Raw genomic sequence first — 26916 nt, forward strand, 5'->3', positions numbered from 1 at the left:
CCAATGCAAGCCCTGGCAGTTTCACAGTGCTGGTGCTAAAGCTTTTAGGAACGAGATAATGAATGCTAGCTGGCAAGAATTGAAGACCAATCTGATGGAAGTTTTCGGTAAGGTGCCTTTTATATGATTTGATTTCAGTCTTCTGGACTGAAAGAAGTGAACAGTGGAATTCTCCTGGAGTTTGTATTACAACAGTTTTCTAATTGAAACATCTCAGCCCAGTGTTCCTGGATACAGTTGCTGCATGTGTGATAGAAGTACAGATAGGTGAGGAGGGAGTGTTCCATTTTTCATAAAGAAGCACATGACAGCAGTGCTTAGATGAGATTCTTGGGGGATCATTCAGTGAAGCCGTAGGGGTAGAACTTAGAAACAGGAAGAGGGTGCCACTCTGTGGGGCTGTGTTATAGTTTCCTACCTCCACCCTGCCATGGTTAATGGGAACTTGAGGAGCAGGTGTGTAGAAAATTTGCTCATAGTTGTAAGAATGAGTGGGATATCTTAATTTCCATGGTATTGACTCGGCTACCCAGAGTGTTTGGTTTCTTGACGGGGGTGGAATTTAAAATGTGTCTAGTAAAGTCAATATATAGGGGGCCTTTCTCGGGAGGAACAAGGCAGAGCAAGTAACTGAAGTGACAGTCAGGGAGCACATTGGCTTTAGTGACTGTAATTCCAGTAGTTTTAAGATAGTTCTGGAAAAGGATAGAAAGGTCCATGGGTTAGGGTCATAATTTGGGGGGGGAGGATATTAGACAGATCTAGCAGAGTTCATTTGGGTGAACTTGTTAGAAGGGGAACAAATAGCTAGTGGGAGGCTTTTAAGAGTGTGATATTAAAAGTCCGGGAGCAGCATGTTCCTGTTAGGATGGAGGCTATAAATCTGGTAAAGTTAGGGAATCCTGGTTGATGAGAGATATTGAGGATCTGGTCAAGGAAAAGGAAAAATGCATTCAGTTTAGAAGATCAGGGTTAAGTGAATATTTTGACTTAGAAAGAATAAGATAAAAATCCGGAGGGGTGAGTGTATGCAACAATCTGCTATAGGAAGCAGTTCAGGCAAGTACAATAGTATTATTTAAAAAGCACTTGAATCAGTTCATGGTGGTACAGGGCTTGGAGGGATATGTGCTAAACACAAGAAATTGGGACTAGATGGCTGGGCAGTATAGTCAGTATGGACTCATTGGGCTACAGGGCCTGTATCTGTGCTTTATGACTCTGATCTAAAATTAATATTACCAGGGAAGAAGTAATAGGTAACCTAAAGTTGTTGACAGAAGGATTAACAAGTATACTGGAACTGATGGCTGGATAAAATTTTTATGAGCAGTGGTTGTAGAGAAACTTCGTTAATTTTGAAAACCATCTGGATTCTGCAAAATATGAGAAGTAACATTACAGTTCAAATGAAGGAAACGAGAAAATGGGGAGCTGTAGTTCACCAGAAGTCAATTAAGTGATAAAAGTGTACTCAAAAACTCAGAGCATAATTAGAATGAATCAATGTAACCTTGTGGGAGAAAAAAAAATGCTTAACTAATGAGTCCTTTGTGAATATCAGCCTTGCTTGCATGCCTTTATTTTATACATCGAGTACAAGTTAGGCCATACTTAAGAATTTAAATGTGTTCTAAGTGTTGAGTAACCAACCTAAGCATTGGTGAGGCCACACTGCAGGAAAAAAAATAGTTAAGGAGGAGTAGAAAATATTTACAAGAATGTTGCTTGGATTGGAGGTAAAGTTTGGAATAAACATTCTCTTCAGTTAATTTTACCTTACACTACATATTTTTAAGAACAATATGTGTCATAATATTTTTAAATGTGGAGTTTAAAGATCTCTTCTCAAGTTCTTGTAATATGATTGCAGTTACTAATCTAAGCAAATGCTATTGATTTTATATCCATTAAGTGGTTCGATTTTAGCGGTAAGAAATTTTGAATTATTAATTTCCTTCCTTTGTAAATATTTGATTTTAAGCTGTCATATTTTGTATAATATACCCAAAAAATAGATTGTTAGTGATCAATAATTAGAATGAATATTTAAAGTATTTTTGCTTTTGTTGTAAAGAGAGCTGCCAACATGATCCCAGCCCATGACAGTCCTCTTGCTGCTTTGGCATTTGATTCAAGTGGTACAAAACTGGCAACAGCCTCTGAAAAGGTAAGCTATTTGAGGCAAATATATAATTAGTTATTATGAGTTTTATAACTTGGATACAATCAAAATTATAAACACAAATATCTCTTTCATGGGCCAAACGTTCATCATGATCATCAATAATAGTACGTATAATGTAAAAGAAAACTTCCCAATGCATTTTGCAGAAAAGTTACCAGATAAAATTTGGCATGAAGCCTCAAGAAGATTATTGAATAGGTTACCAAAGGTTTAGCCAAAAAGGCAAACTTAATAAGTATTATTAGAGAAGAGGGAGGGGAGGGTATTTAAGTTACAGGAGCTTTGTACCTAGGTAGCCAAAATCACAGAGTCAGAGACCAGAAATGGAAGAGTATTGAAATCTTGAAGGGTTGCAAGTTGTATCAGGCTGGTTACGTTGTGTCGAATGTTCTGCTGGATACGTTGGTTGATTCTCTACCTGAAATATTCTCAGTGACATATATGTTGTAATATGTTCATCAAATAACACTTATGTATCAACATATTAGTTTATAATCAATTCAGGTTCTAGAAATTGCTGAATTAATTCCAGTAAAAGCATAAAATACAATTGTCACCTGGCCCATCATTCCTTTTGACAGTTATTTATCTTTGTACATCTGTAACAGGAGATGAACAGTGACCATAGACTGTAAATTAATTAAAAGGAACATTCTTGTATTACTATCATACTGCATTTGTTGCCCCTCACCAAGATACTAATAAGCCCACAAGATCGAGGAGCAAAATTATGCCATTCAGCCCATCAATTCTGCTCTGCCATTCAAATATAGCTGACTTATTTTCTCCCCCCCAACCCCATTCTCCTGCATTCTCCCCGCAACCTTTGACACCCTTACTAATCAAAAACCCATCACCTCCACTTTAAACATACCCAATGACTTGGCCTCCACAGCCACCTGTGGTAATGAATTTTCTCTCTGTCTCTCACTCACTAGCTTCCCTTTATGTTTCATCTTCTCTCTCCTTTTTTCTTTTTTAATTGCTTCTGTTGGTTTTTAATCCCAATCTTGTAGCTTCCCGCTAATTTTTGCTATTCTGTATGCCCTTTCTTTTGCTTTTATGCTGCCTTTGACTTCCCTTGTTAGCCATGATTGCTTTGTCCTCCCTTTAGAATGCTTCTTTGTCTTTGGGATAAACCAATCTTGAGCGGCTTCCCTGCTGATGCCCTGTCCTATTAACTTTGGCCAGCTTCACTTCCATGCCTCTATTCTTTCCTTTAGTTGCCTTTTCTCCACTGTAATAACAATGTATTTTTTATTTTTTGCTTCTTCCTCACAAACTGCAGAGTGAATTCTCATATTATGATCACAGTCTTCTAAGGGTTCCTTTATCTTAAACTCCCTAATGTAGTCTGGTTAATTACACAATAGCAAATCCAGAAATACCTTTTCCGTAGTGCACCCAACCACAAGTTGCTCTAAAAAGCCATCTTGTAGGCATTCTACAAATTCTTTCACTTGGGATGCAGCACTAACCTGATTTTCCCAATCTGCCTGCATATTCAAATCCTGCATGTCCATCATAACATTGCCTTTTTCACATGCCTTTTCCATCTCCATCTCCTGTTATAATTTGTGCCCCACATCCTGCCTTCTGTTCAGAGGCATATATATCCATATATCCCAACTTGATATTTTTAATCTTTTGAGGTGTATTAAACACTAATTACAAGGATTCTACATCTCATCCTATGTCGGGGTCACCAACCTTTTGGGCACCGCGGACCGATTTAATATTGACAACATTCTTGTGGACTGGCCAACGGGGGGGGTGGGGGGGGAGTGTTAATCACGACCAGAATGTAGGTGATAAGTCGACTATAAATCACTTGTAAGTGGCTAATACACTTAATTTCATTTCTAAGAGGGTTTATCTAACAAATTTAATATTAAACACACAGCACATATTTTCCTCGCATGAACATAGTGATTAGTCAATTATAACTCACTTATAAGTCAACAGCATCATAACATTTTAAGTAACGTTTGGATATTAAACACAAAGCGCATATTTTCCTCGTATGAACATATAAAATTATTGCAACACACCAGTGAAAGGACAAGGTAAGGTCTGGAGGTCCCCATACCGGGGCCACGGCGGTTGCAGTCCAGACAGAGCAACCGATGGAGCGAGGAGTGCGACAGGGCGCGTGCCCGTCCCCCTTGTAGGTAGGTAGGATCTATTGACTGACAAAAGTTTGGCTCGAGGGATGACTTTCAGTAGGTTGCAGCGAGGTAGCTGCTCTGCTACTTAGGAAACCCTGAGCCAGAATTAGGTTGTCTGCAAATATTTTAGCATTGGGTTCCCCAGAAACATTTGGTGTGCTAAATGGGTTTAGAGGCGGCGCCCATCTGTCTGCGCTCCAAGCCAGTAGCAATGGCACTTTTCGCCAGCCGCGTGAGGCGGCCAGTTACCCGAGGCCAACTACTGATCCCTGGTGCGAGGGTATCACTGTGTTTAGGCGACTGTTGACCTCGAGTGCGTTCAAGTTCAACAGTGGGCGTGACAGGGAATGAGGAAAGGTGCAGCTGACTCATATCGTTTCATATCGCCAAATCATATTGTTTCCCTGTGGCCCAGTAGCACATTCTTTGCAGCCCGGTGGTTGGGGACCACTGTCCTATGTCACTCTTCCAAAGGATTTGATTGCATTTTTTTTTACCAGTAAATCCATCCCCTCTGTCCACCTTCCTGTCCTTTCAATACGATGTATATCCTTGGATGTTAAGCTCCCAGATGTGATTATCTTTCTACCACAATTCATTGATCCCCACAACGTCATATCTGCCAATTTCTAACTATGTTACAAGATCATCTCCTATATAATTTCTCAAATTTTGTCAATATTCTTTATAATAGAGACCTCTATAACCTTCCCTGCATTCTTTTTCTTTTACTTTATTCATACTTTTCCAGGCTTTGGTAACTACCCCCCTACTATCTAGTTTAAAGCTATAGTCCTAATTATGCAATTTGCTTGGACCCTGGACTCATCATGGTTCTGGTGGAGCCCATTGCATTGGATCAGCTCTGTCCTTCTTCACTACGAGTATCCTTGCCAAAGACTCTTGAGCCAAAGCCTCAGTTCTCAGACTCTGACTCTGGCCCACTCACATAATGGCATGTCCAAAATGGTCTCTGGGACCCTGGCCTCCACCTCTTCTCCCCAAAGCCCCTCAAGGCAAAGCGTCAGTTACCCACTCTAACTCTGGCAACTTTAACCATGGCCACTCCATTTACACCTGACTTTTTATTGCCCCAAGTGATATTCACATGCAACAAGACTTATACTTTGGAATAATGGTTCCTACTCCTGCACAGATCTTGCTTTTGCTGCTGCAAATTACTTTAGTACATGTGTTCCTAAGCAGGTGGGCAACTTCCTGGACCTTTTCAGGGAATGTTGAAAGTTGACCACATATTATAGATAACAAATTTTGTGTGGCTGCTTAGATAGGTTATCTTGGTGGTTTTTTTTTAATGGCCATTAATAAAGTAGATAGATTCCTGTGAATATTAATCAGCTTTACTTGATTCGTTTAATCTTGTTTCATGGCACAGAAGAATGAAATTACAGTTTCAACTTTTGGGTTGCTATGTCACTAAATGGTAGTACTGGCACCTGGAATTGTCTTGCTATTCTTTGGCCTAAAGATCTGGTCATAAGGAATTACGTGATTTATAGGAAAGGCCTGTTATTGTTCTGCCAGTAAACTTTCCTTTCTTTTGGAAAAGTACTGTACCTTGCCTTTTTATAGCTTCAAGGCATGGAAGTTGCCACAAATAATTGTAATTGCATGCTGATAGGGTGCCACTCTGCAATGCATTGCTACATCAGCTTGTGGTCCAAGCACAATGTAATCATACTGTTAATGAAACCTGTGCTTTTAAAATTGTTCAGTTCATCTGTCTATCTATAAATACTACACAATAATAATCATTTCCTGATCTCAATCAGTATTGCTCAGAGTAACTTCTGATTTTATGCTTCATTCTTTGATTTTGATTCTACAGGGAACAGTTATCAGAGTATTTTCCATTCCCGAGGGGCAGAAACTCTTTGAATTCCGGAGGGGTGTTAAAAGGTAAATGAAAGGGCAGAGTTAAACTTGCTTATGTATTTGTTATTAAATACAAGGACAAGCTGTCACTGATGACTTAGAAAAGCACAGTCTAGTCTGAGGTCTGCCAGGCTTCTGTAAGAAGTTCATAATTCACTTTGACTATAGTCTTTCACAAAGCATTTCATAAAGTTGAATATAAGCAACAATAAACTGTTAAAGCTGTAAGGCTTTGAGGTAAATATTGTAGATTGATTTTAAAAAATTAAAATAAGGTTATTTCTTAAAAGAAGAATATTTTTTGTTGTGAAGAGTCATTTTATAAACATTCTTAATGGGCAAGTGTATTTTTTTTTCCTAATGCAAATTACCAGAAAGGAATAATGCTCTAATTATTTAATTGGAGAAGTGTATTCGGTGATGTATATACTTCATGAAAAGTATTAGTTAAGGTGGAAAGTGAAAAATATTCATTAGTCTCAACAGATCAATTCTCAGCATACCCAGAGAATTGAATAGCCAAAACATTAGACTGCAGATCATATAGCTGTGATTCAGTTCTATATAGCCAAAGGAGTATTATCAAAGTGTATTGATTGCATTATAGAAATTGCAACAATGCACAAAATGCTGGAGGTCAGGCAGCATCTCTGGAAATGAATAAACAGTTGATGTTTTGGGCTGAGACCCTTCTTTGGGACTGAAAAGGAAGAGGAAGATGCCAGAAATAAAAGGTGAGGGGGGTGGGGAAGGAGGATAGCTGGAACGTGATAGATGAAGCCAGGTGGATTGGTAAGATAAGAGCTAGAGAAGAAGAAATCTGATAGAGGAGAGTGGACCATGGGAGAAAGGGATGGAGGAGGGGATCGAGGGGGAGGTGATTGGCAGCAGAGAAGAAGTAAGAGACCAGAGTGGGGACTAGAAGAAGAGGGGAGGGGGAGGAAATACTTTTTGCACTGGAAGGAGAAATTGATATTCATGCCATCAGGTTGGAGGCTATCCAGACGGAATATAAAGTGTTGCTCCTCCACCCTGAGGGTGGCTTCATCTTGGCATAAGAGGAGGCCATAGATTGACATGTTGGAATGGGAATGGGAGTTGGAATTAAAATGTCTTGCCACTGGGAAGTTCCACTTTTGGCCGATGGTGAGGAGGTGCTCGACGAAGCAGTATCACAGTTTACAACGGGTCTCACCAGTAAAGAGGACCCTGCATGGAACACAATAGATGACCTCAGCAGATTTGCAAGTGAAGTGTTGCCTCACCTGGAAGGGCTGTTTGGAGCCCAGAATAGAGGTGAGGGAGGAAATGAATGGGCAAGTATAGCACTTGGGTCACTTACAGGAGTAACTGCTGGGAGGGAGATTAGTGTGGAGGGATGAATGGAAGTACAGCAGCTGTTTTAAGCGTAGCAAACTCCCACAGGCAGCAGCGTATTGACTAATTGATCTATTTTTATGATTCTAATGGAGGCACACAAATTGACCGTAAAAACACCATAAAACATAGAACAGTACAGGAACAGGCTTTTTGACCCACAATGTTGCACTGAACCAAACAGATTATCAATCAAACGGCCAATTAAGCTAGTACCTTATGCCTATACAATGTCCATAGCCTTTCTTTTCTTCACATTCATATGCCTATCTAAATGTCTCGTAGAAGTCCCTAATGTATCTGCCTCTACCACCACTCCTGGTAGTGCATTCCGAGCACCTATCACTCCCGGTATTAAAGAAAAAACTTGCCTCTCACATTTCCTTTAAAATTACTCCCTCTCACCTTAAATGCCTGCCTGCTAATATTAGACATTTCAACCCTGGGAAAAGATACTGTCTGTCTACTCTATCTGTGCCTCTCATAATCTGAGAAACTTCTATCAGATCTCCCCTCAGCTTCTGCTGCTCCAGAGAAACCTACCTTCGTTTGTCCAACCCCTCATTATAGCACATGCCTTGTAATCCAGGCAGCATCCTCTTCTACACCTTCTCTGAAGCCCCAATGTCCTTCCTGTAATGGGGCAACCAGAACTGTATGCAGTATTCCAGATGTGGCCTAACTAGCATTTTATAAAATTGCAACATAACTCCCAGACCTTTGAATTCAATGCCTTGACTAATAAAGGCAAGCATACCATATACCTTCTTAACCACCCTATCAATCTCTGTAGCCACTTCCAGGGAGATATGAACTTGGATCCCAAGATCACTCTGCTTATCAACACTGTTAAGTGCCTTGTCCCTAACAGTGCACTGTCTCTTTGCATTTTCTAATAAAATAATTTTCTAATAATAACACTTCACATTTGTTCTGGTTAAACTCCACCTGCCATTTCTCTGTCCATACCTGCATCTGATCTTATCCTTGTGTATTCTTTGCCAGTCCTTTTGCTAGCCACACCACCACCAAACTTGGCATCATCTGCAAACTTATTAAGCCACTTGTCTGTGTTTTCATCCAGATCATTTATATACATCACAAACAGGTTCCCCAGGGAACACCACTAATCACGGACCTCCAGCTAGAATAAGTCCCTTTGACCACCACTCTCTATCTTCTATGGGCAAGCCAGTTTTGAATCCAAACAGCCAATTCACCATAAATCCCATTTATTGTAACCTTCTGCATAGTTATCCTCTGTCTCCTGATGTATGTGTAGAATGTCTTGGGATTCTCTTTAATCCAACTTGCAAAGCACTTCTCATGTCCCCTCCTGACTTTCCCAATTTCCTTGTTAATTTTTCTGGCTTCTTTATAATCCTCAAAGGCTCTGTTTGATTCTAGCTTCCTAAGATTTGCACACTTTTTTTTGACTAAGTACATTACCTCGCTTGACATCCAGAGTTCCCTTACCTTGTCATCTTTGTGTTTCCATCTGACTGGAATGTACCTGTCCTGCATTCTGTGCAGTTGGTCTTTAAACATCCTCCACAAGTCGGATGTGGACTTGCCCTAAAACAGCTATTCTTAATTAACTCTCCCTAGTTTCTGCCCAATGCTCTTTTAATTTTTCCTGCTCCAATTTAATACTCTCCCACAAGGTCTGCACTTATGCTTATCTAACATCGTTGTCGTTAATGTGCTGTGAAATGCTTGCCTTTAGGGTGGTAAATGTGCCTCGAGGGGGAGCAATATCCTTGCTGGTAGGTTTGCTAGCTTGGTTCGGGAGGGTTTAAACTAATTTGCAAGGGGGATGGGACCCGGAGCGATAGAGCAGTGAAAGAAATGTATGGAGTAAAGCCAGATCTAACATATAGAGAGGCTTTGAGGAAAGAGCAGCAGAATAAAGGGCATTAAGGTAGAAGGGCTAAAGTGTGTGTACTTCAATGCAAGAAGCATCAGGAACAAAGGTGATGAACTGAGAGCTTGGATACATACATGGAATTATGATGTAGTGGCCATTACGGAGACTTGGCTGGCACCAGGGCAGGAATGGATTCTCAATATTCCTGGATTTCAGTGGTTTAAAAGGGATGGGGGGGGGGAGGAGGGGTGGCATTACTGGTCAGGGTTACTATTACAGCTGCAGAAAGGGTGGGTAATGTAGCAGGATCCTCTTTTGAGTCAGTATGGGTGGAAGTCAGGAACAGGAAGGGAGCAGTTACTCTAGTGGGGGTATTCTATAGGCCCCCTGGTAGCAGCACAGATTGGGAGGCAGATTTTGGAAAGGTACAAAAATAACAGGGTTGTTATCATGGGTGACTTTAACTTCCCTAATATTGATTGGCACTTGATTAGTTCCAAGGGTTTAGATGGGGCAGAGTTTGTTAAGTGTGTCCAGGATGGATTCCTGTCACAGTATGTTGACAGGCTGACTAGGGGGAATGCCATACTAGATCTAGTATTAGGTAACGAACCGGGTCAGGTAACATCTGTCAGTGGGTGAGCATCTGGGGGACAGTGATCACCGCTCCCTGACCTTTAGCATTATCATAGAAAAGGATAGAATCAGAGAGGACAGGGAAATTTTTAATTGGGAAAATTATGAGGCTATAAGGCTAGAACTTGCGGGTGTGAATTGGGATGATGTTTTTCCAGGGAAATGTACTATGGACTTATGGTCGATGTTTAAGGATCTCTTGCAGGATGTTAGGGATAAATTTGTCCCGGTGAGGAAGATAAAGAATGGTAGGGTGAAGGAACCATGGGTGACAAGTGAAGTGGAAAATCTAGTCAGATGGAAGAAGGCAGCATACATGAGGTTTAGGAAGCAAGGGTCAGATGGGTCTATTGAGGAATATAAGGTAGCAAGAAAGGAGCTTAAGAAGGGGCTGAGAAGAGCAAGAAGGGGGCATGAGAAGGCCTTGGTGAGTAGGGTAAAGGAAAACCCAAAGGCATTCTTCAATTATGTGAAGAACAAAAGGATGACAGGAGTGAAGGTAGGACTGATTAGAGATAAAAGTGGGAAGATGTGCCTGGAGGCTGTGGAAGTAAGTGAGGTCCTCAATGAATACTTCTCTTCAGTATTCACCACTGAGAGGGAACTTGATGACAGTGAGGACAATATGAGTGAGGTTGATGTTCTGGAGCATGTTGATATTAAGGGAGAGGAGGTGTTGGAGTTGTTAAAATACATTAGGACGGATAAGTCCCCGGGTCCTGACGGAATATTCACCAGGCTGCTCCACTTGGCAAGGGAAGAGATTGCTGAAACTCTGGCTAGGATCTTTGTGTCCTCATTGTCCACGGGAATGGTACCGGAGGATTGGAGGGAGGCGAATGTTGTCCCCTTGTTCAAAAAAGGTAGTAGGGATAGTCCAGGTAATTACAGACCAGTGAGCCTTACGTCTGTGGTGGGAAAGCTGTTGGAAAAGATTCTTAGAGATAGGATCTATGGGCATTTAGAGAATCATGGTCTGATCAGGGACAGTCAGCATGGCTTTGTGAAGGGCAGATCGTGCCTAACAAGCCTGATAGAGTTCTTTGAGGAGGTGACCAGGCATATAGATGAGGGTAGTGTAGTGGATGTGATCTACATGGATTTTAGTAAGGTATTTGACAAGGTTCCATATGGTAGGCTTATTCAGAGAGTCAGAAGGCATGGGATCCAGGGAAGTTTGGCCAGGTGGATTCAGAATTGGCTTGCCTGCAGAAGGCAGAGGGTCGTGGTGGAGGGAGTACATTCAGATTGGAGGGTTGTGACTAGTGGTGTCCCACAAGGATCTGTTCTGGGACCTCTACTTTTTGTGATTTTTATTAACGACCTGGATGTGGGGGTAGAAGGGTGGGTTGGCAAGTTTGCAGACGACATAAATGTTGGTGGTGTTGTAGATAGTGTAGAGGATTGTCGAAGATTGCAGAGAGACATTGATAGGATACAGAAGTGGGCTGAGAAGTGGCAGATGGAGTTCAACCCAGAGAAGTGTGAGGTGGTACACTTTGGAAGGACAAACTCCAAGGCAGAGTACAAAGTAAATGGCAGGATACTTGGTAGTGTGGAGGAGCAGAGGGATCTGGGGGTACATGTCCACAGATCCCTAAAAGTTGCCTCGGAGGTAGATAGGGTAGTTAAGAAAGCTTATGGGTGTTAGCTTTCATAAGTCAAGGGATAGAGTTTAAGAAACGCGATGTAATGATGCGGCTCTATAAAACTCTAGTTAGGCCACACTTGGAGTACTGTGTCCAGTTCTGGTCACCTCAGTATAGGAAGGATGTGGAAGCATTGGAAAGGGTACAGAGGAGATTTACCAGGATGCTGCCTGGTTTAGAGAGTATGGATTATGATCAGAGATTAAGGGAGCTAGGGCTTTACTCTTTGGAGAGGAGGAGAATGAGAGGAGACATGATAGCGGTGTACAAGATATTAAGAGGAATAGACAGAGTGGACAGCCAGTGCCTCTTCCCCAGGGCACCACTGCTCAGTACAAGAGGACATGGCTTTAAGGTAAGGGGGAGGGAAGTTCAAGGGGGATATTAGAGGAAGATTTTTCACTCAGCAAATGGTTGGTGTGTGGAATGCACTGCCTGAATCAGTGGTGGAGGCAGATACACTAGTGAAGTTTAAGAGACTACTAGACAGTTATATGGAGGAATTTAAGGTGGGGGGTTATATGGGAGGCAGGGTTTGAGGGTCGGCACAACATTGTGGGCCGAAGGGCCTGTAATGTGCTGCACTATTCTATGTTGTATGTTTAGCTACCTTAATACTTAAAGATCTGTGGTCACTCTTTCCTAAACCACGACCAGACTCAGTACAGTCTGTAACAGTTTCTTCCTCCAAGCTATCAGACTCCTCAATACCCAGAGCCTGGACTGACACCAACTTACTGCTCTCTACAGTGCCTATTGTCTTGTTTATTATTTATTGTAATGCCTGCACTTTTGTGCATTTTATGTAGTCCTGGGTAGGTCTGTAATCTAGTGTTTTTTTGCTGTGTTGTTTTCACGTAGTTCAGTGTAGTTTTTGTACTGTTTCATGTAGCATCATGGTCCTGAAAAACGTTGTCTCGTTTTTACTGTGTACTGTACCAACAGTTATGGTCGAAATGACAATAAAAAGTGACTTGACTTGACTTAACTGTTCATCCACTGAAAAATCAGTCATTTGATCAGGCTTATTACCCAACAGCAGATCCACTACAGCCCCTGCTCTTGTTGGAATATCTACATATTGATTTAAGAAGCCCTCCTGGATGTATCTAACAAATTCTGCCCCATCTAATTACTTGCACTAAGAAGGTCCCAGTTTATATTAGGGAAGTTGAAGTCCCCCATAACAACACCCCTATTGTTTTTACACCTTTCCTTAATTTGCCTGTATATCTGTTCCTCAGTGTCCTGGTGGCTTTTAGTGGAGGTGGGGCGGCAGTCTGTAGTACTATCCCATCAAAGTTATTGCATCCTTTCTATTTCTATCATACAGATAGACGTGGTGGACAAGCCTTCCATTATGTCCCCTTGAGCACAGCTGTGATATTGTCCCTGTTTAGTAGTGCAATTCTCCCCTCCCTGCCACCTTCCTCTCTATCTAAAAGATCGAAAACCTGGGACATTACAGACATATTCCTGTTTCTCTGTCTCTCTCAAACAAGTTGCTGCAATGGCCACAATATCATAATTCCATGTACTAATCTGTGCTCTTAAGTTCATCACATTTACCCATGATATTCCTAGCATTAAATTACATGCACTTAGTCAAATTATGTGTCCTATTGTACCCATTACTTTGCTCATATCTGACTTCCTTTCTATCCCTCCACTTTCTGACCTGGTGCTCTGGTTCCCATCCCCCTGCCAAGCTAGTTTAAACCCTTTCGAGTAACACTAGCGAACATCCCAGCCAGGATGCTGGCTCCCCTCCAGTTAGGTGCATTCCACCCCTCTTGTACAGGTCATCTCTGCCCCAGAAGAGTTTCCAATGATCCAAGCACCTCCAACCCTGCCTCCTACAGCAGTTTCTCATTCAGTCATTTATCTGTGCTGTGATCCTGTATCTGCCCTGACAAGCATTTAGGACTGGGAGTAATCCAGAGATCCTGCTCTTGCCTTGTTCCTTACTCGCCTTTTCTCTCGGGTATTCTTCCCTCCTTTCTATCTATACCAGTGTGCCAAACCTTGTCTGCTTTTCCGCAAAGTGTTGTAGAATCTTTCAGGACTCTCTGAGGAAAGATATAGATGGGGTCTTTAAAGCAAGAGTCATTTGAAAGGCATCACTTTCTTAGCAATATATAGGAATGTTAATCTTGATATTGCTATAATGGGACTTGAATCCACAACCCTCTGACTCGGAGGCTAGGAACTAGCAATTGCACCAGCACATGACTACAACATCACTAAGGCTGTATAAAATTAAATTAACTAACGGAATTAAGTGACAGACAACTTTTCCTCTATTGTGATGGAAAAGGAATTTAGCAATTTCCTGTATTTAATGTATTGTTTTTGTTTCTTAATTGGTAGTAATTTTGAGTCTTGCTGAGTGAGTTGAATAATTAAATTATTTACCCATTTTCTTAGTAGGACTTGTTTCTTGTCATTTTAGGTGTGTGAGTATCTGTTCACTAGCATTCAGCATGGACGGAATGTTTCTGTCGGCCTCCAGTAACACAGAGACGGTACATATCTTCAAACTGGAGACACAAAAAGAAAAGTAGGTCAATACTGAAATAATTCTCAACAGGTAAAATTGATAAGCCTCCTAATCAAAAAAATTCTCATAAAGTACCTTCATAATAGCAATGTTCTGTTCTGCATACTATAAAAAAAATCCTATTTGTGACATTTATTTCTATGATCTGTAAGGCCTGCCGTGCTTATGTGAACCACCTTGGTGCAGGAAATGAGGCTTGTACCAATTTCAGTGTTAAAACTGGGCAGGTGTCCCACCCTGCAGTTTACCTTGCAGCAACTGATTTTGAAAATGCTTTGATATCATTTTGCCTATCTGACTCAGTTTGCACATGTGGAATGTTATGGGAAATGAATATATTTTTATTCAAAAGCAAAGCATGCTGCTGTGGGATTTGGAAGAAGTCTTTGTGCAGCAACACAGTCCTGAAAGAGATGAGAAAGAGGGGACCAAGGAGGAGAATGATTCAATTGCTTTTTTATCTTTAAACATTTTTCTTTGTTCAGACCGCAGGAAGAACCAACCACGTGGACTGGGTACTTTGGGAAAGTGCTCATGGCTTCCACTAGCTATCTGCCTTCACAGGTCACAGAAATGTTTAATCAGGGCAGGGCATTTGCAACAGTCAGATTGCCCTTCTCGGGACACAGAAACATCTGTGCGTTGGCAACGTGAGTATCCTGTTGGTAAAAACTAAATACACCAAGCATTGTTTTACTTTTGTTTTAAAAAGCAAGTGGTGTACAGCAATATTGGACAGTCAAACTAAACATTTAACTTTAAAATATTCAAGGTTCCAGTACACTGAATAAAGAATAAACTGTTACTTTTGACTGTTACAATTTAATATCATGGCTTCCACTAGCAGATAGCTAGTGCAAGCCATAAGCACCTTTCCATTATATCAAGTTATTCTTGGTATATTGTTTGTTGCTTTGACCTCAGATAAGAAAATAATTTCAAAAGTAAATAACAAAACAACAGAAGAAACCAATTAGCAGGAGAAAATGTGTAAAAACAATCTGAAAGGACGAAATAGGAAATTAGCAGTGGTAGGTAAAGCTAGGAATAGAAAAAAAATATGAGAAAGAAATCAGAGCTGTTTATAAGGAAAGAGCAAGAGACATTTTATTTGAACAAATGTTGAGCAGTAAAAAGATATTATGAAGTTCCCCTCTTTGAAAGCAGAACAATAAACAGTATTTCCAATTTGACAACTGCACATTTGGTTTTGGGTTCCAGAATTCAGAAGATTCCTCGACTACTGGTTGCAGCAGCGGATGGTTATCTCTACATGTATAACCTGGACCCACAAGAGGGAGGCGAGTGCACACTAATGAAACAGCACAAGTAAGCAAAGTAGTGCCCGCAGGTTGAAAATACACTGCAGAGCTCCAGAGTGTGAAATAATTACTTGGACTTTTTAGCTCTTAAGTTTAATCCAGTCTCTAGAGCAGAGTTCCCAACCTTTTTCATGCCATGGATCTCTACCATTAACAGAGAGGTCCATGGACCCCAGGTTAGGAACCTCTGCCTTAGATGCTTATGGATAGAATCACAATGGCCAATGCATGTTTTGTTTTGAATGCTCACCAGTGCAGTTCAGCTGCTGGAGGAATGCAGCAGGTCATGCAGCATCTATGGAGGGCAATGGGCAGTTGATTTTGTGTTGAGACCCTTCATCAGGAAGTCAGTTTCTGCTGAATTCCTCCAACAATTTTGTATGTTCCTCTAGATTTCCAGCATCTGCAGTCTTTCATCTCCTCACAGTTCAACAGTCAATGAATCATAAGCCACTGAGCAGGCTTTGTGAATTCACTAGCTTTCAGTTCAGATGAATTTTAACATTGTATATCTCAAAAAAGAAAATTAGATAAGTTTGTGTTGCAGTAGAGGCTGAGGAGGTTGTTGGGCATAAAAGAGAGAGGGTCAGAGTTGTGGATCAGTATGTGCACCTGTAATCAGGGTTAATGCTTAAAGGGTTGTTAGTGGATATTGGTGGTTGGTAGCCAATTAGGCAATTGGAGAATTTCAAGAGATTGGTGAGTGTATCACCTAATTAGTTGGAATGGGCCAGCAAACTCATTGAGATTGGGTGATGGAGTGGCAAGTAACCCAAGAGCTGCCAGAAGTGCCAGGTATTAAGCAGGACCACTGGGGGTATGCTAGAAGTGGACTTCACCGAGAGGTACCCTTAAATACTACAGTGGGAATCACAAGTATTGGGAAGGCTGCAACTATTCTCCAACTTGTGAGATTGAAAAATATGTGAGTAGTCTATGTGCCAGGCTCTTTGGTTAATGATAGCTTTGTCCCCAAAGCAAAATCTGAAGAGATTACAACACTTAGTCCCCATTTTCCACCACATTTGTATTTTAATTAAAATTGAATTACATGGTTCACAGATAAATGGTTGATATGATATGATCCAATTTATATAAGCATTGATTTTCTAGAGCATAATTGGTCTGACTGTATCTCAAGTTCAGTGAAAATAATATTGTATGACTTATTGCTTTTCAAGGCTTGAAGCATCTTCCTTCGAATAACTATGCAGAAGGCAGCTTTGCAATGTGCTGCATATACACTCACAAGATACCTGCATTTAAAATAAATGAAGCAATACTTCTTTGAAAAAAAATCCTAATTGACAGGGAGAAACTGAAGAAACATTTGTGAAAACAGATCTAGATTGGGAGTCATGTTAACTGTGTAAAGCCATAGGTTTTGAGCGTGCCTGAATAATTTGATACTTTTTGGCAGTATTTATTGAGTTATCCCACACAAGAGTTGAATTTTGATCTTCCAAGGTGACCCATGCTAGAAGTTGTTTGTTATTTTATACTAGAAATTGTCCTTAAGATCAGTTTCTTTTATCAAGGAGTATGATTAATGCTTAGAAATTATAGGACATAACTTGCTAGCTCTCCAGAATGCCACCATGCCCACAAATATAACACTATTAATTTATATACAATGGTGCTAGAAGGTTTGTGAACCCTGTCAAATTTTCTCTATTACTGCATAAATATGACCTAAAATGTGATCAGATCTTCACACAAATCCTGAAACTAGATAAAGAGAACCCAATTAAAAACCATCATATTTGTTCATTTATTTATTGAGGAAAATAATCTAATATTACATGTATTTGTTGGAAAATGTATGTGAACCTTTGCTTTCAGTAACTGGTGTGAGCCTCTTGTACAGCAATAACTTCAACCAAACGTTTCCGGTAACTGTTGATCAGTCTTGCACATCAGCTTGGATGAACTTTAGGCCATTCCTCCTTGTAAAATTGCTTTAACTCTGGGATGTTGGTGGGCTTCCTTGCATGAACTGCTTACACCAGGTCCTTCCACAATATTTCTGTTGGATTAAGATCAGTACTTTGACTCAGCCATTTTAAAACACAAATTTTCTTCTTTTTAATCCATTCTGTTGTTGATTTACTCTTCTCTTTCAATTCATTGTCTTGTTGCATTATCCAACTTCTATTAAGCTTCAGGTGATGGACTGCTACTCTGATATTCTCCCATAAAATGTCTTCATACAATTTTGAATTCATTGTTCCCTCAATGATTACAAGCTGTCCAGGCTCTGAGGCAGCAAAGCAACTCCAAACCATGATGCTTCGTCCACCATGCTTCACAGATGAGATGAGGTTTTGGTGTTGGTGTGCAGTGCCCTTTTCCCTCCAAATATAGCAATGTGTATTTCTGTCAAGCAGCTCAACTTTTGTCATAGCTGTCCACTGAGCATTGTCCTAGAAGCATTGTAGAACATCCAGGTGGTCCTTTGCAAACTTGAAATGTGTTTTTGGAGAGCAGTGTTTTCCTCTGTGGTGTCCTTCCATGAACACCATTCTTGTTCAGTATTTTTCTTATAGTGGACATATGAACAGAGACTTCAGCAAGTTCTAGAGATTTCTGCATGTCTTTTGCTGTTACCTTTGGGTTTCTTTTCACCTCCTTCAGAATTGCCCTTTGTGCACTTTGCAGGATGCCCACTCGTAGGGAAAGTAGCAACAGTACTGAGTTTCTTCCACATGTAGACAGTTTCTCTTACTGTGGACTGATGAATGTTCAGGTTTTTAGAAATGCTTTTGGAGCCTTTTCCAGCTTCATGCATCTCTACAATTCTTCTAAGGTCCTTTAAAAGTTGTTTTGATTGAGGCATGGATCACATAAATAGATCTTTCTTGAGAAGCGCAGGCTCTGTCAGTAAGCTGACTTTGTGTCTTTTTTTAAGAGAGCAGTGCACCTCTACAACTCAATCTCATCTCATTGATTGGAAAACCTGAATCCAAATAGATTTTGTAGCAAGTTTTACCCCAGAGGTTCACATACTTTTCCCAACAAGTGCATGTAATATTGGATCATTTTTCTCAATAAATAAATGAAAAAGTATAATGTTTTGTTTAATTGGGTTCTCTATTTAATTTTAGGAATTGTGTGAAGATCTGATTACATTTTAGGTCATATTTATGCAGAAATAGAGAAAATTCTACAGGGTTCACAAACTTTCTAACACCGCTGTATCTAATATCGATAATATTGTTGCAATTGAGTTCATGTCAAAAGTTTCTCATGGTATTTTTTAAGCTTTATTTGCCTCCAGTACTGAGGAAGCCTCTCAAGTTAAATGTATTAGGAGCTTCCAATCATTCTGAACAGTTAACATGGACAGAAATGGGAATATATTGCAGGTGTCAGATTGACACTTGCTTTATAAAATATACATACACAAGGGGATATAATGTCTCATTAATAATGAGATATCATATATTTGTGAGCAGAGCTTTCACACAGAATTTATGTACCTGAAATTGGGTTAACCATGTCATATGTAACCCTAATGCATAGTTGTATAACCCACAATAAAATTAGAAATTGGCCAAAAAATGTGAGAAAGAAAATAACATTATGTCGGTGTGGACTCAAGTTCCTCTGCTAAAATTGGACCTGTGTAATACAGGGTTGGGCTTAATTAAATACAGCTTTGATAACATTGGCAGGTACATGGATACAAAAGGTTTACGAGGATTATGAGTCTAACACAGATAACAGGATTAGCTTAGCCAGGCATCTTGGTTGGTATGGATAAGTTGGGCTGAAGGCCCTGTTCCATGTTGTATTACTCTGACTAAACATCTTGGAAAAATTGAGCCCTTAAAGGCAAACTCTGAAGACAGCCAAGCAACAGCAACATTTGCAGTGGCCATCGTGGAGGAAAGGGGCAAGAATGGTATATGGAGGCGATCATGGATTTGATGAAAGAAATATGCCATTCACATTAATGAGATCAGTCTCAGGAGGGCAATCCTGTATGCCAGAGTGATGAAAACTTATTAGGGCCACCATAAGAAGAACCTTGCAGGAGAAGCACCAGTATCTGTCATTTGGGCTCTCTTGACTAACTACTGGTGAACCATTATCAACCACTGAAGTGTGGATTCGACACAATTGTATAAAACTTTAATGCTTTATTCCTTCACTCTGCTGGAAGATGAGCCAGTGCTGTTTTGCTGGCATTTTCTTTTGGTTTCCTTTGTCATTCTCCCACTCTTGTTGCTCTTCAGCTTGAACTTCACATCCATCAGAGTCTGTCTTCCACTTGAACCTGTTGCTTTCTTTGGATTGCTAGGTTTTACAGTGTACACCATGTGACATTAAAGTCTTTGTACCGGTTGTCATTTCAATATGATGCTGATACCCGAGAATTGGAGGGGCGGTGGGGAGAGGGTGTTAACAGTGAGAAACAGAAATGGAAGACATTCTAAATAATGACTTCAGATTCTAAATAATTATCATGGCAAAAGCAGTATAAAATAAATGCCAATAAAATAGTCAAGGAGCTATGGAGAGGAAGGAGCTTAAAGTTATTTTTATCATTTGTTAAGTTCTGGCCAAACTAGATAACACATTCTTGGATCAAATCCCTTGCATCCTGTGTCTTGAAGTGATTGCAAAGAAAGTGGTTGTGTTAGTTGGAATAAATTAAAATTTAATAGATTCTGGAGGAGTCACAGAGGATTGGAAAACTGCAAAGGAAATGTTACTATATATATATATATATAAAAAAGGCAAAGTGAGAAATTGTGAGTTGGTAGACCAATATCTATCATTGGAGAAATTACGGAATCAGTAATACAGAAAGTAAAAGTGGGACATTTAGAAATCTAAAGACAAACAGATTCGGTATGGTTTCATGGAAGGGAAATTGTGTTTGACAAAACTTACTTGAGTTCTTTAGGATGTAATATACAAAATGAATAAAGGTAACCACCAGATGTAATGTATTTGGGTTTCTGAGAGGCATTTGATAAGATTACTGCACAAAATAAGAACACATACAATTGTGGGTAATAATTGAGAAAAGACTGTAAGACATATGAGCAAAACATGGCCATTTGGTCCATCAATTCTTCTCTGCTATTCCATCATGGCTGAAGAGTGCAAGGTGCTTGGTAGACTTGAGGTGATACGTGACAGGCAGGTTATGCCAGGTTGGTGAGGAGAACAGCGGCAGATGTGGAGGCACTGGCAGGTATGATAGATGAAGGCAAAGAGAGGAAAAGAGATAAAAGAAAACAAAAACTGGTGGAGCAAGGTGGCCTAATATCTATTTTCACATTGGAAGTACATTTAAATACTAGTAAATGATAATTTAATAATAGTTGGAAAAATAATAACATATTGCTGTCAGGATGAATCAAAACATTCAAGATCATGAATAAAGATAAAAATATCTGTGCTAGGAATCTACCACAGAGAATTTGCAGGGACTTCAAACAACCAGAGACATCTCACTTTGTCTAACAAATGCAAAATGCTGGAGGAGCTCAGCGGGTCAGGCAGCATCTCTGGAGTGGAATAATAGTTAATGTTTCAGGCTGAGACCTTTTATCAGGAACTGACATCTGTATAGGTTGGAACTCCATGAAGAGGACATTTTTGGATTATCAACTCATCATTTCACATTGAAAAAGATGCCACAGTAGCTTAGCAATTAGTGTGATGCTAATACAGTTCAGGGTGTCGGAGTTCAGAATTCAATTCTGGTATCCTCTATAAGGTGTTTGTATGTTCCTTCCCAAGAATGTGTGGGTTTCCTCTGGGTGCTCTAATTTCCTCCTGCAGTCCATTTGACCTATTTGTCCTGTTTTTTGTTTGCCAGTTTCAGGTTGTTAGTCATTAACTAGTGGAGTGCCACAGGATAAATGCTGGGACCTCACCTATTTGCAGTTAGAATTAATAACTTGAATGAAGTGCCCCTGTGTATTGATGTTGACCAGCCAAGTGTCCTAATGTGTACAATGTTGGTATAAATGGATATATTGTTTACGATGTTCAGTGACAATTCTGTTAAGATTGTAGATTGCATACTAACTCTGTAAGTATAAATATTTTGTTACCAGTATATATTATAATCAAACAATGCACAGATTGTGACATCATTTGGTGCATGGCCAATCTAGTAGAAGTATCGGCTGGGCTTATGTGAATTGTGTGTGGATTTGGCTGGGCCAGTTTCCCACTGGACGCAATTTCAGCTGGGAATATTCAGGTTTACTAAGTTAAATTGATTTCATACACACAAAACAAAAAAAGTACAGGTAATCATTTTCCAGACTGCAATGATTTTGGTATAAGTTGGTATCGAGAAAGGGAACTGCAGTTTAGAAGTGACATGTTAGTGATCAGGAAAAAGAGAAGAGGAAGAATATAAAGAGAAATTTAGCAGAAAAAAGGAATTGAAGATCAAAATGGTGATATCTGAAAAGAAACTCAACCTGCTTTTAGTAGTTTAGATGGTATGTGTTACAATTTTGGGGCCGGGGGTGGGTGGGTGTTGAAGAAATGTGAGGGAGTTATTTTCACATTTGTTCTTTTTTTTAAAAAGATTTTTGATTTCTCCTCACAGGTTAGATGGTAGTGTAGAGCCTGCCAATGAAATTCTGGAGCCTTCACCACACGATCGGCCATTAGTATCGCAGACATACAGTTCACCTGCTGCCAAAGTTAGCTATACTCCTTCATCACCAACACGGCATGGTAAGGAACTGCAGTTCTTGCACCTAGTTATATTTAATACATTTAAAACTACATTAATTTATGAATAGATAAAAGAATAGAATATGACAACAGGTTGGATTAAAGAAGATTCATTTGAAGCATAAAGCAATATGCACAAAATGAAGGAAGAACTCATCAGGACAGGCAGAGGACTAAACATTCGATGTTTCAAACTGAGACCTTTTTACTGGGTTGGAAAGGAAGGAGGCGGAAACCAGAATAAAAAGGTGGGGAAGGGGGAGGAAAGAGTACAAGCTAGCAAGTGATGGTAAGACCATGTGAGAAGGAAAGTGGGAGGAGGATGATGTAAGAGGTGGTAGGTGGAAGAGGTAAAGAGCTGAAGTAATAATTTAGTTGGAGAGGACAGTGGGCCATGGAATAAAAGGAGAACAGAAATTGTAAATAGGATTACTTTCTAGTTAACGTGAATATGTGCTGAAAAAATTTGCTGCCAATTTGATATTGCTAATTCTCTTACCATTCAGATAAGTGTCATAAAGATGGTGTCTTGTCCAAGTAGTGCTGTGTAACTACTAGGATGAAGCCAGATGTGGATAGATTTTATAATCTGTATGACCACGTGCATACCAAAAGCTTCATAAATTATACAAAGTGGAGTGATAAAGCGAGAAACAATGCCAGTCTTTGCAAGCCATTATTGTTTAGACTATTCAAATTACGGAGATGAAATGTTATGATCATTGGAAATACTTATCTGTTGATGTAATTGATAGGGCTAATGCAGAGATTCACTTTTGGCAGTGGAGTCACTTTTTAAATCAGAAGTTACTGAAATAAGTTTAAGTTTGAACCCAGCTTCTATTAGGCATGATCTCTTCAGACAGACAGGTCATTGTTTGTCTTAAAGTTGGAAATGTCAGTTGAACTATTAGTCCCTGCTTACTGAAGGTGTAATCAGTTCAGCTGTGGGTGTTTGAAGGGGGAGCTTTAAATTCCTCATTTGTAGCTTTGAAATTTTATTATGTAATACTGAAAACGTGTTACCCTCTGTTCCTCAGTACTCCCTAGGGCTCGATCTTTCAGTGTGCATGTCCAAATCTTATTAGTGCTTTTATAGTGCCTCACTTCCTGCTTTAGGATTGAGTTGCAACTGCCAATTTTCTGCCTTCTTACTAACTGATCGATACTGTCACGCAGCCTCAGATTACTCTTATTATCAACAGCACCAATTTTCATGTCATATGTTAACATACTCATCTTACATTCCTAACCAAATAATCAATATGTATAACAAATAGTAAGTGTCCAAACATCACAGGTCACAGGCTTTCAATCAAAAACAATCCTCCACCATCACCCTCTGTCTCCTGTTATCAACCCAATTTTGTACCAATTTTTCCTTCTTGCCTTGGACACAATGGGATCTAGTCTTTTGACTAGTTTCCCATGGCCTTGCTAGAGTTATGTGGACTATACCAACTGCACTTCCTTCATCATTATATTTTGTTAGCTCTTTGAAAATTTTGTCAGGTTGGTTGGAGAGGATTTTCCCCTAATTAAAGCCCTGCTGACTATCTTTTCAAGGATAGATTAATCCTGTTCCTCAAGGATTTTTCTAATAACTTCACCACCACTGATGGTACACTTGCATACCTGTGATTCCCTGGTGTAATTCTGAAGATTTAAGTCAGTCTAAGGACCCCAGTGATCTCTCCACTTGTCTCCTGTATCAGCCTGGGATACACTTCATCTGACCTTGAGGATTTGCTCTTTTTTTAAACATCTGGCATCTAATAATACCATTTAACATGTTCAATATTTTCACCGTCAGTTTCCCTGAATTCTCCAATAACAGCGTTCTCCTTAGTGGTTCATTTTGGTAGGTGCAATTTAAAGGCAGAATATAATAATAATGTTGTTAAGAAGGTGACTGGTGTGTTGGCATTCATCAGCCTTAGGATTGAGTTTAAGACCCGTGAGGATATGTTACCTTGGTCAGACCCTACTTGGAGTACTGTGTTCAGTTCTGGTCACCTCTCTACAGTAAGGATGTGGATACGATAGAGTGCGGAGGAGATCTACAAGGTTGTTGCCTGGATTGGAGGGCATACCTTAGGAGAATAGGTTGAGTGAACTTGGCCTTTACTCCTTGGAGTGACAGAGGATGAACGGTGACCTGATAGAGGCGTATAAGATGATGAGGGGCATTGATTGTGTGGATTGCCAGAGGCTTTTTCCCCACAGTTGAAAAGGGCTAACGTGAGGGGGCATAGTTTTAAGGTGATTGGAAATAGGTACCGAGGGGATGTCGGGTAGGTTTTTCGCACAGAGGGTGGTGGGTGCGTGGAAGTAGTTACAGTAGAGTCTTTTAAAAGCCTCTTGATAGGTACATGGAGCTTAGAAAAAGAGAGAGCTATGTGCTAGGGAAATTCTAGGCAGTCTCTAGAGTCAGTTACATGGTTGACACAACATTGTGGGCTGAAGAGCCTGTAATGTGCTGTAAATTTCTAAGTTCTAATACCAAAAGTTTTTTCAGATACATAAAGAATAAAAGTGAGGTGAGAGTAGATATTGGACTGCTGAAAAATGACGCTGAAGAGGTAGTATATGGGACAAAGAATTGGCAGAGGAACTTAATAAGAACTCCGTGTCATTCAGTGGAAGACACCAGCAGAATGTCTGAAATGCGAAAGTGTCAGGGAGCAGAAGTGCATGTTGATAATAAATTTACTTTGAACATTTTGTAGGTATTGATAACAACCTTTACCCTGGAATGTTAAGTACCCAGTTCTGCTCTTCTTTCACTAAGTTTTCTCCAAGATTCATTAGCTTTGTAAAATCAGATTTGTTAACTTTTTCAATATGGAACGATGTGCACTTAAACTATATCAATTAGAGCTTTATTGCATTGACTGTATTCCAATGTATGCCGATATTAGTTGCTGAAATAACTGGAACTTGTATTTTAATATTATCTCTTCAATGCAGCCTATCCAGAGGACCAAGGAGCAGTGGGTGGAATTGACCCAGATGATGATTTGAATATTGGCACACTGCGAATGGATGAGGACAATGAGACTCCTCCCCTGATTCTCAAGAGCGAGTGATCGTTGAGTTGTACACTGGCACATGCTGGGAGAGAACACTTGCAATAGATTGAATTGTGATGCTGCTGCAGACTTTTATTGTTGCAGGACAGAGTGAAGAAAAATATGGAAGGAACATTTTAAGAATGAAAAAGAAATTGTAGCTGTAGTTTAATTCTATAATATTGAAAACAAAATATATCGTTTTTCTTCCCCAGTGGCTTTTATTCATGTGAAGAATTTGATTAAATATAATGTATTTTTCCCCTTTTCAGCCAAAAACTGCCACCTCATGCAGCCTTGGAGCCTACTAGCTTTGCATGTTTACATGTGCCAAGATTTGAGAATATAGGAGCCACTTTAATATTGCCAGTCCAGTTGTTTTCCCAAGAATACATTTTGTCCCTCCATTCAGGGAAACTGGTTTCCAAAGTTATAAGGTAGCAACCTTATCCCAACCCATTTTTTTAATTTAAAAAAAATCACTTCCAGCCTCCTGTAACTGTAATTTCCTGTGTGGTTTTGTCCATTTGCTAATAATGGACTCAGCAGTATGAAGTTGTGGTCCTTCAAATTTCATTCCTTTGGGGAAATAACTATTGAGTTTACTTTAAAACTTGCTCCAAAAGAGACTGTTCATTGAGTGTGACACTAAGAATGAATCTTAATCCAAAGGGTTTAAATGTTGAGTGGATAATTGTAAGTTACTCTGAAAATAAAAGGTGGTATCCCATGTGTTTTTTTAAAAATCTTGTGATAGTAGATTTTTTTTCAGAGAAGCGATATATAGGACATTATACCTGATTCCTTGCATTTCTATACGTACAGCTAGGGGAGGGGGGAGTTAATATTTTGAATCCACTTGATTCTATAAAGATTTGGTATACTTATTGTTGTTTGATTTTGCATTTCCTGTCTCAATGGCCAAGCTTCAGCTACCTGGTGCCCAGCTGATACCGAAGTCTCTCAACAGCAAATTGTTTTTGAAATTCCTCTAGTGAGTGGAATTTTTGCAATGGATGACTCTTTATTTTGACAGTTGCTGCTATTGAATACATTTCAAATGCTAATTATTAAAATTTGATAAGTAGATGGGACCATGGAATTAATGCTTCATCTTACAACTGTAAAGTGAACCTTGAGTGTTGTCATTTGAATGTGTTGAGTGACTGTAATATATCATACTGCAATATAAACATTTTTTAAGAACTGCTAAGGAAAGTAATTTACAGCTACTGGTTTGCTGGAATTTGGCCATTTTCAATGTTAAGTGACATGGGAGATACCTTTTTATTGTTTGCAGATAATTGGATCATCTCAAAAATACAAACCCACCTGTTTAAGATAGAGGGGGAATACTGGCTTGTGGCACACTTCAATCAGTTGTAATTCTTCAGTTTGTATCATTATTTCAATTGATACAATCAACGGCTACTCAAAATATGGCATTTCCTTTGTCAATCCTGGTGGT

The 26916-nt window shown here is 39.7% G+C and overlaps 1 protein-coding gene across 1 annotated transcript in view; it reads left to right on the forward strand.

Moving 5' to 3' along the window:
• Positions 1–26194, forward strand: part of wipi2 (WD repeat domain, phosphoinositide interacting 2) — a 78146-nt gene extending 51952 nt beyond the window's left edge. Inside the window, exons 6-12 of the mRNA XM_073060660.1 lie at positions 2078–2170; positions 6206–6276; positions 14234–14341; positions 14827–14991; positions 15563–15670; positions 22247–22377; positions 25348–26194. Of these exons, the coding sequence (XP_072916761.1) occupies positions 2078–2170; positions 6206–6276; positions 14234–14341; positions 14827–14991; positions 15563–15670; positions 22247–22377; positions 25348–25466 (795 nt within the window). The 3' untranslated portion in view covers positions 25467–26194. The remainder of the gene's footprint in view (positions 1–2077; positions 2171–6205; positions 6277–14233; positions 14342–14826; positions 14992–15562; positions 15671–22246; positions 22378–25347) is intronic.
• The last annotated feature ends 722 nt before the right edge of the window (positions 26195–26916 follow it).

Source organism: Hemitrygon akajei, chromosome 11 (genome assembly GCF_048418815.1).
Source record: "Hemitrygon akajei chromosome 11, sHemAka1.3, whole genome shotgun sequence".
In the NCBI taxonomy this organism is placed as follows: Eukaryota; Metazoa; Chordata; class Chondrichthyes; order Myliobatiformes; family Dasyatidae; genus Hemitrygon; species Hemitrygon akajei.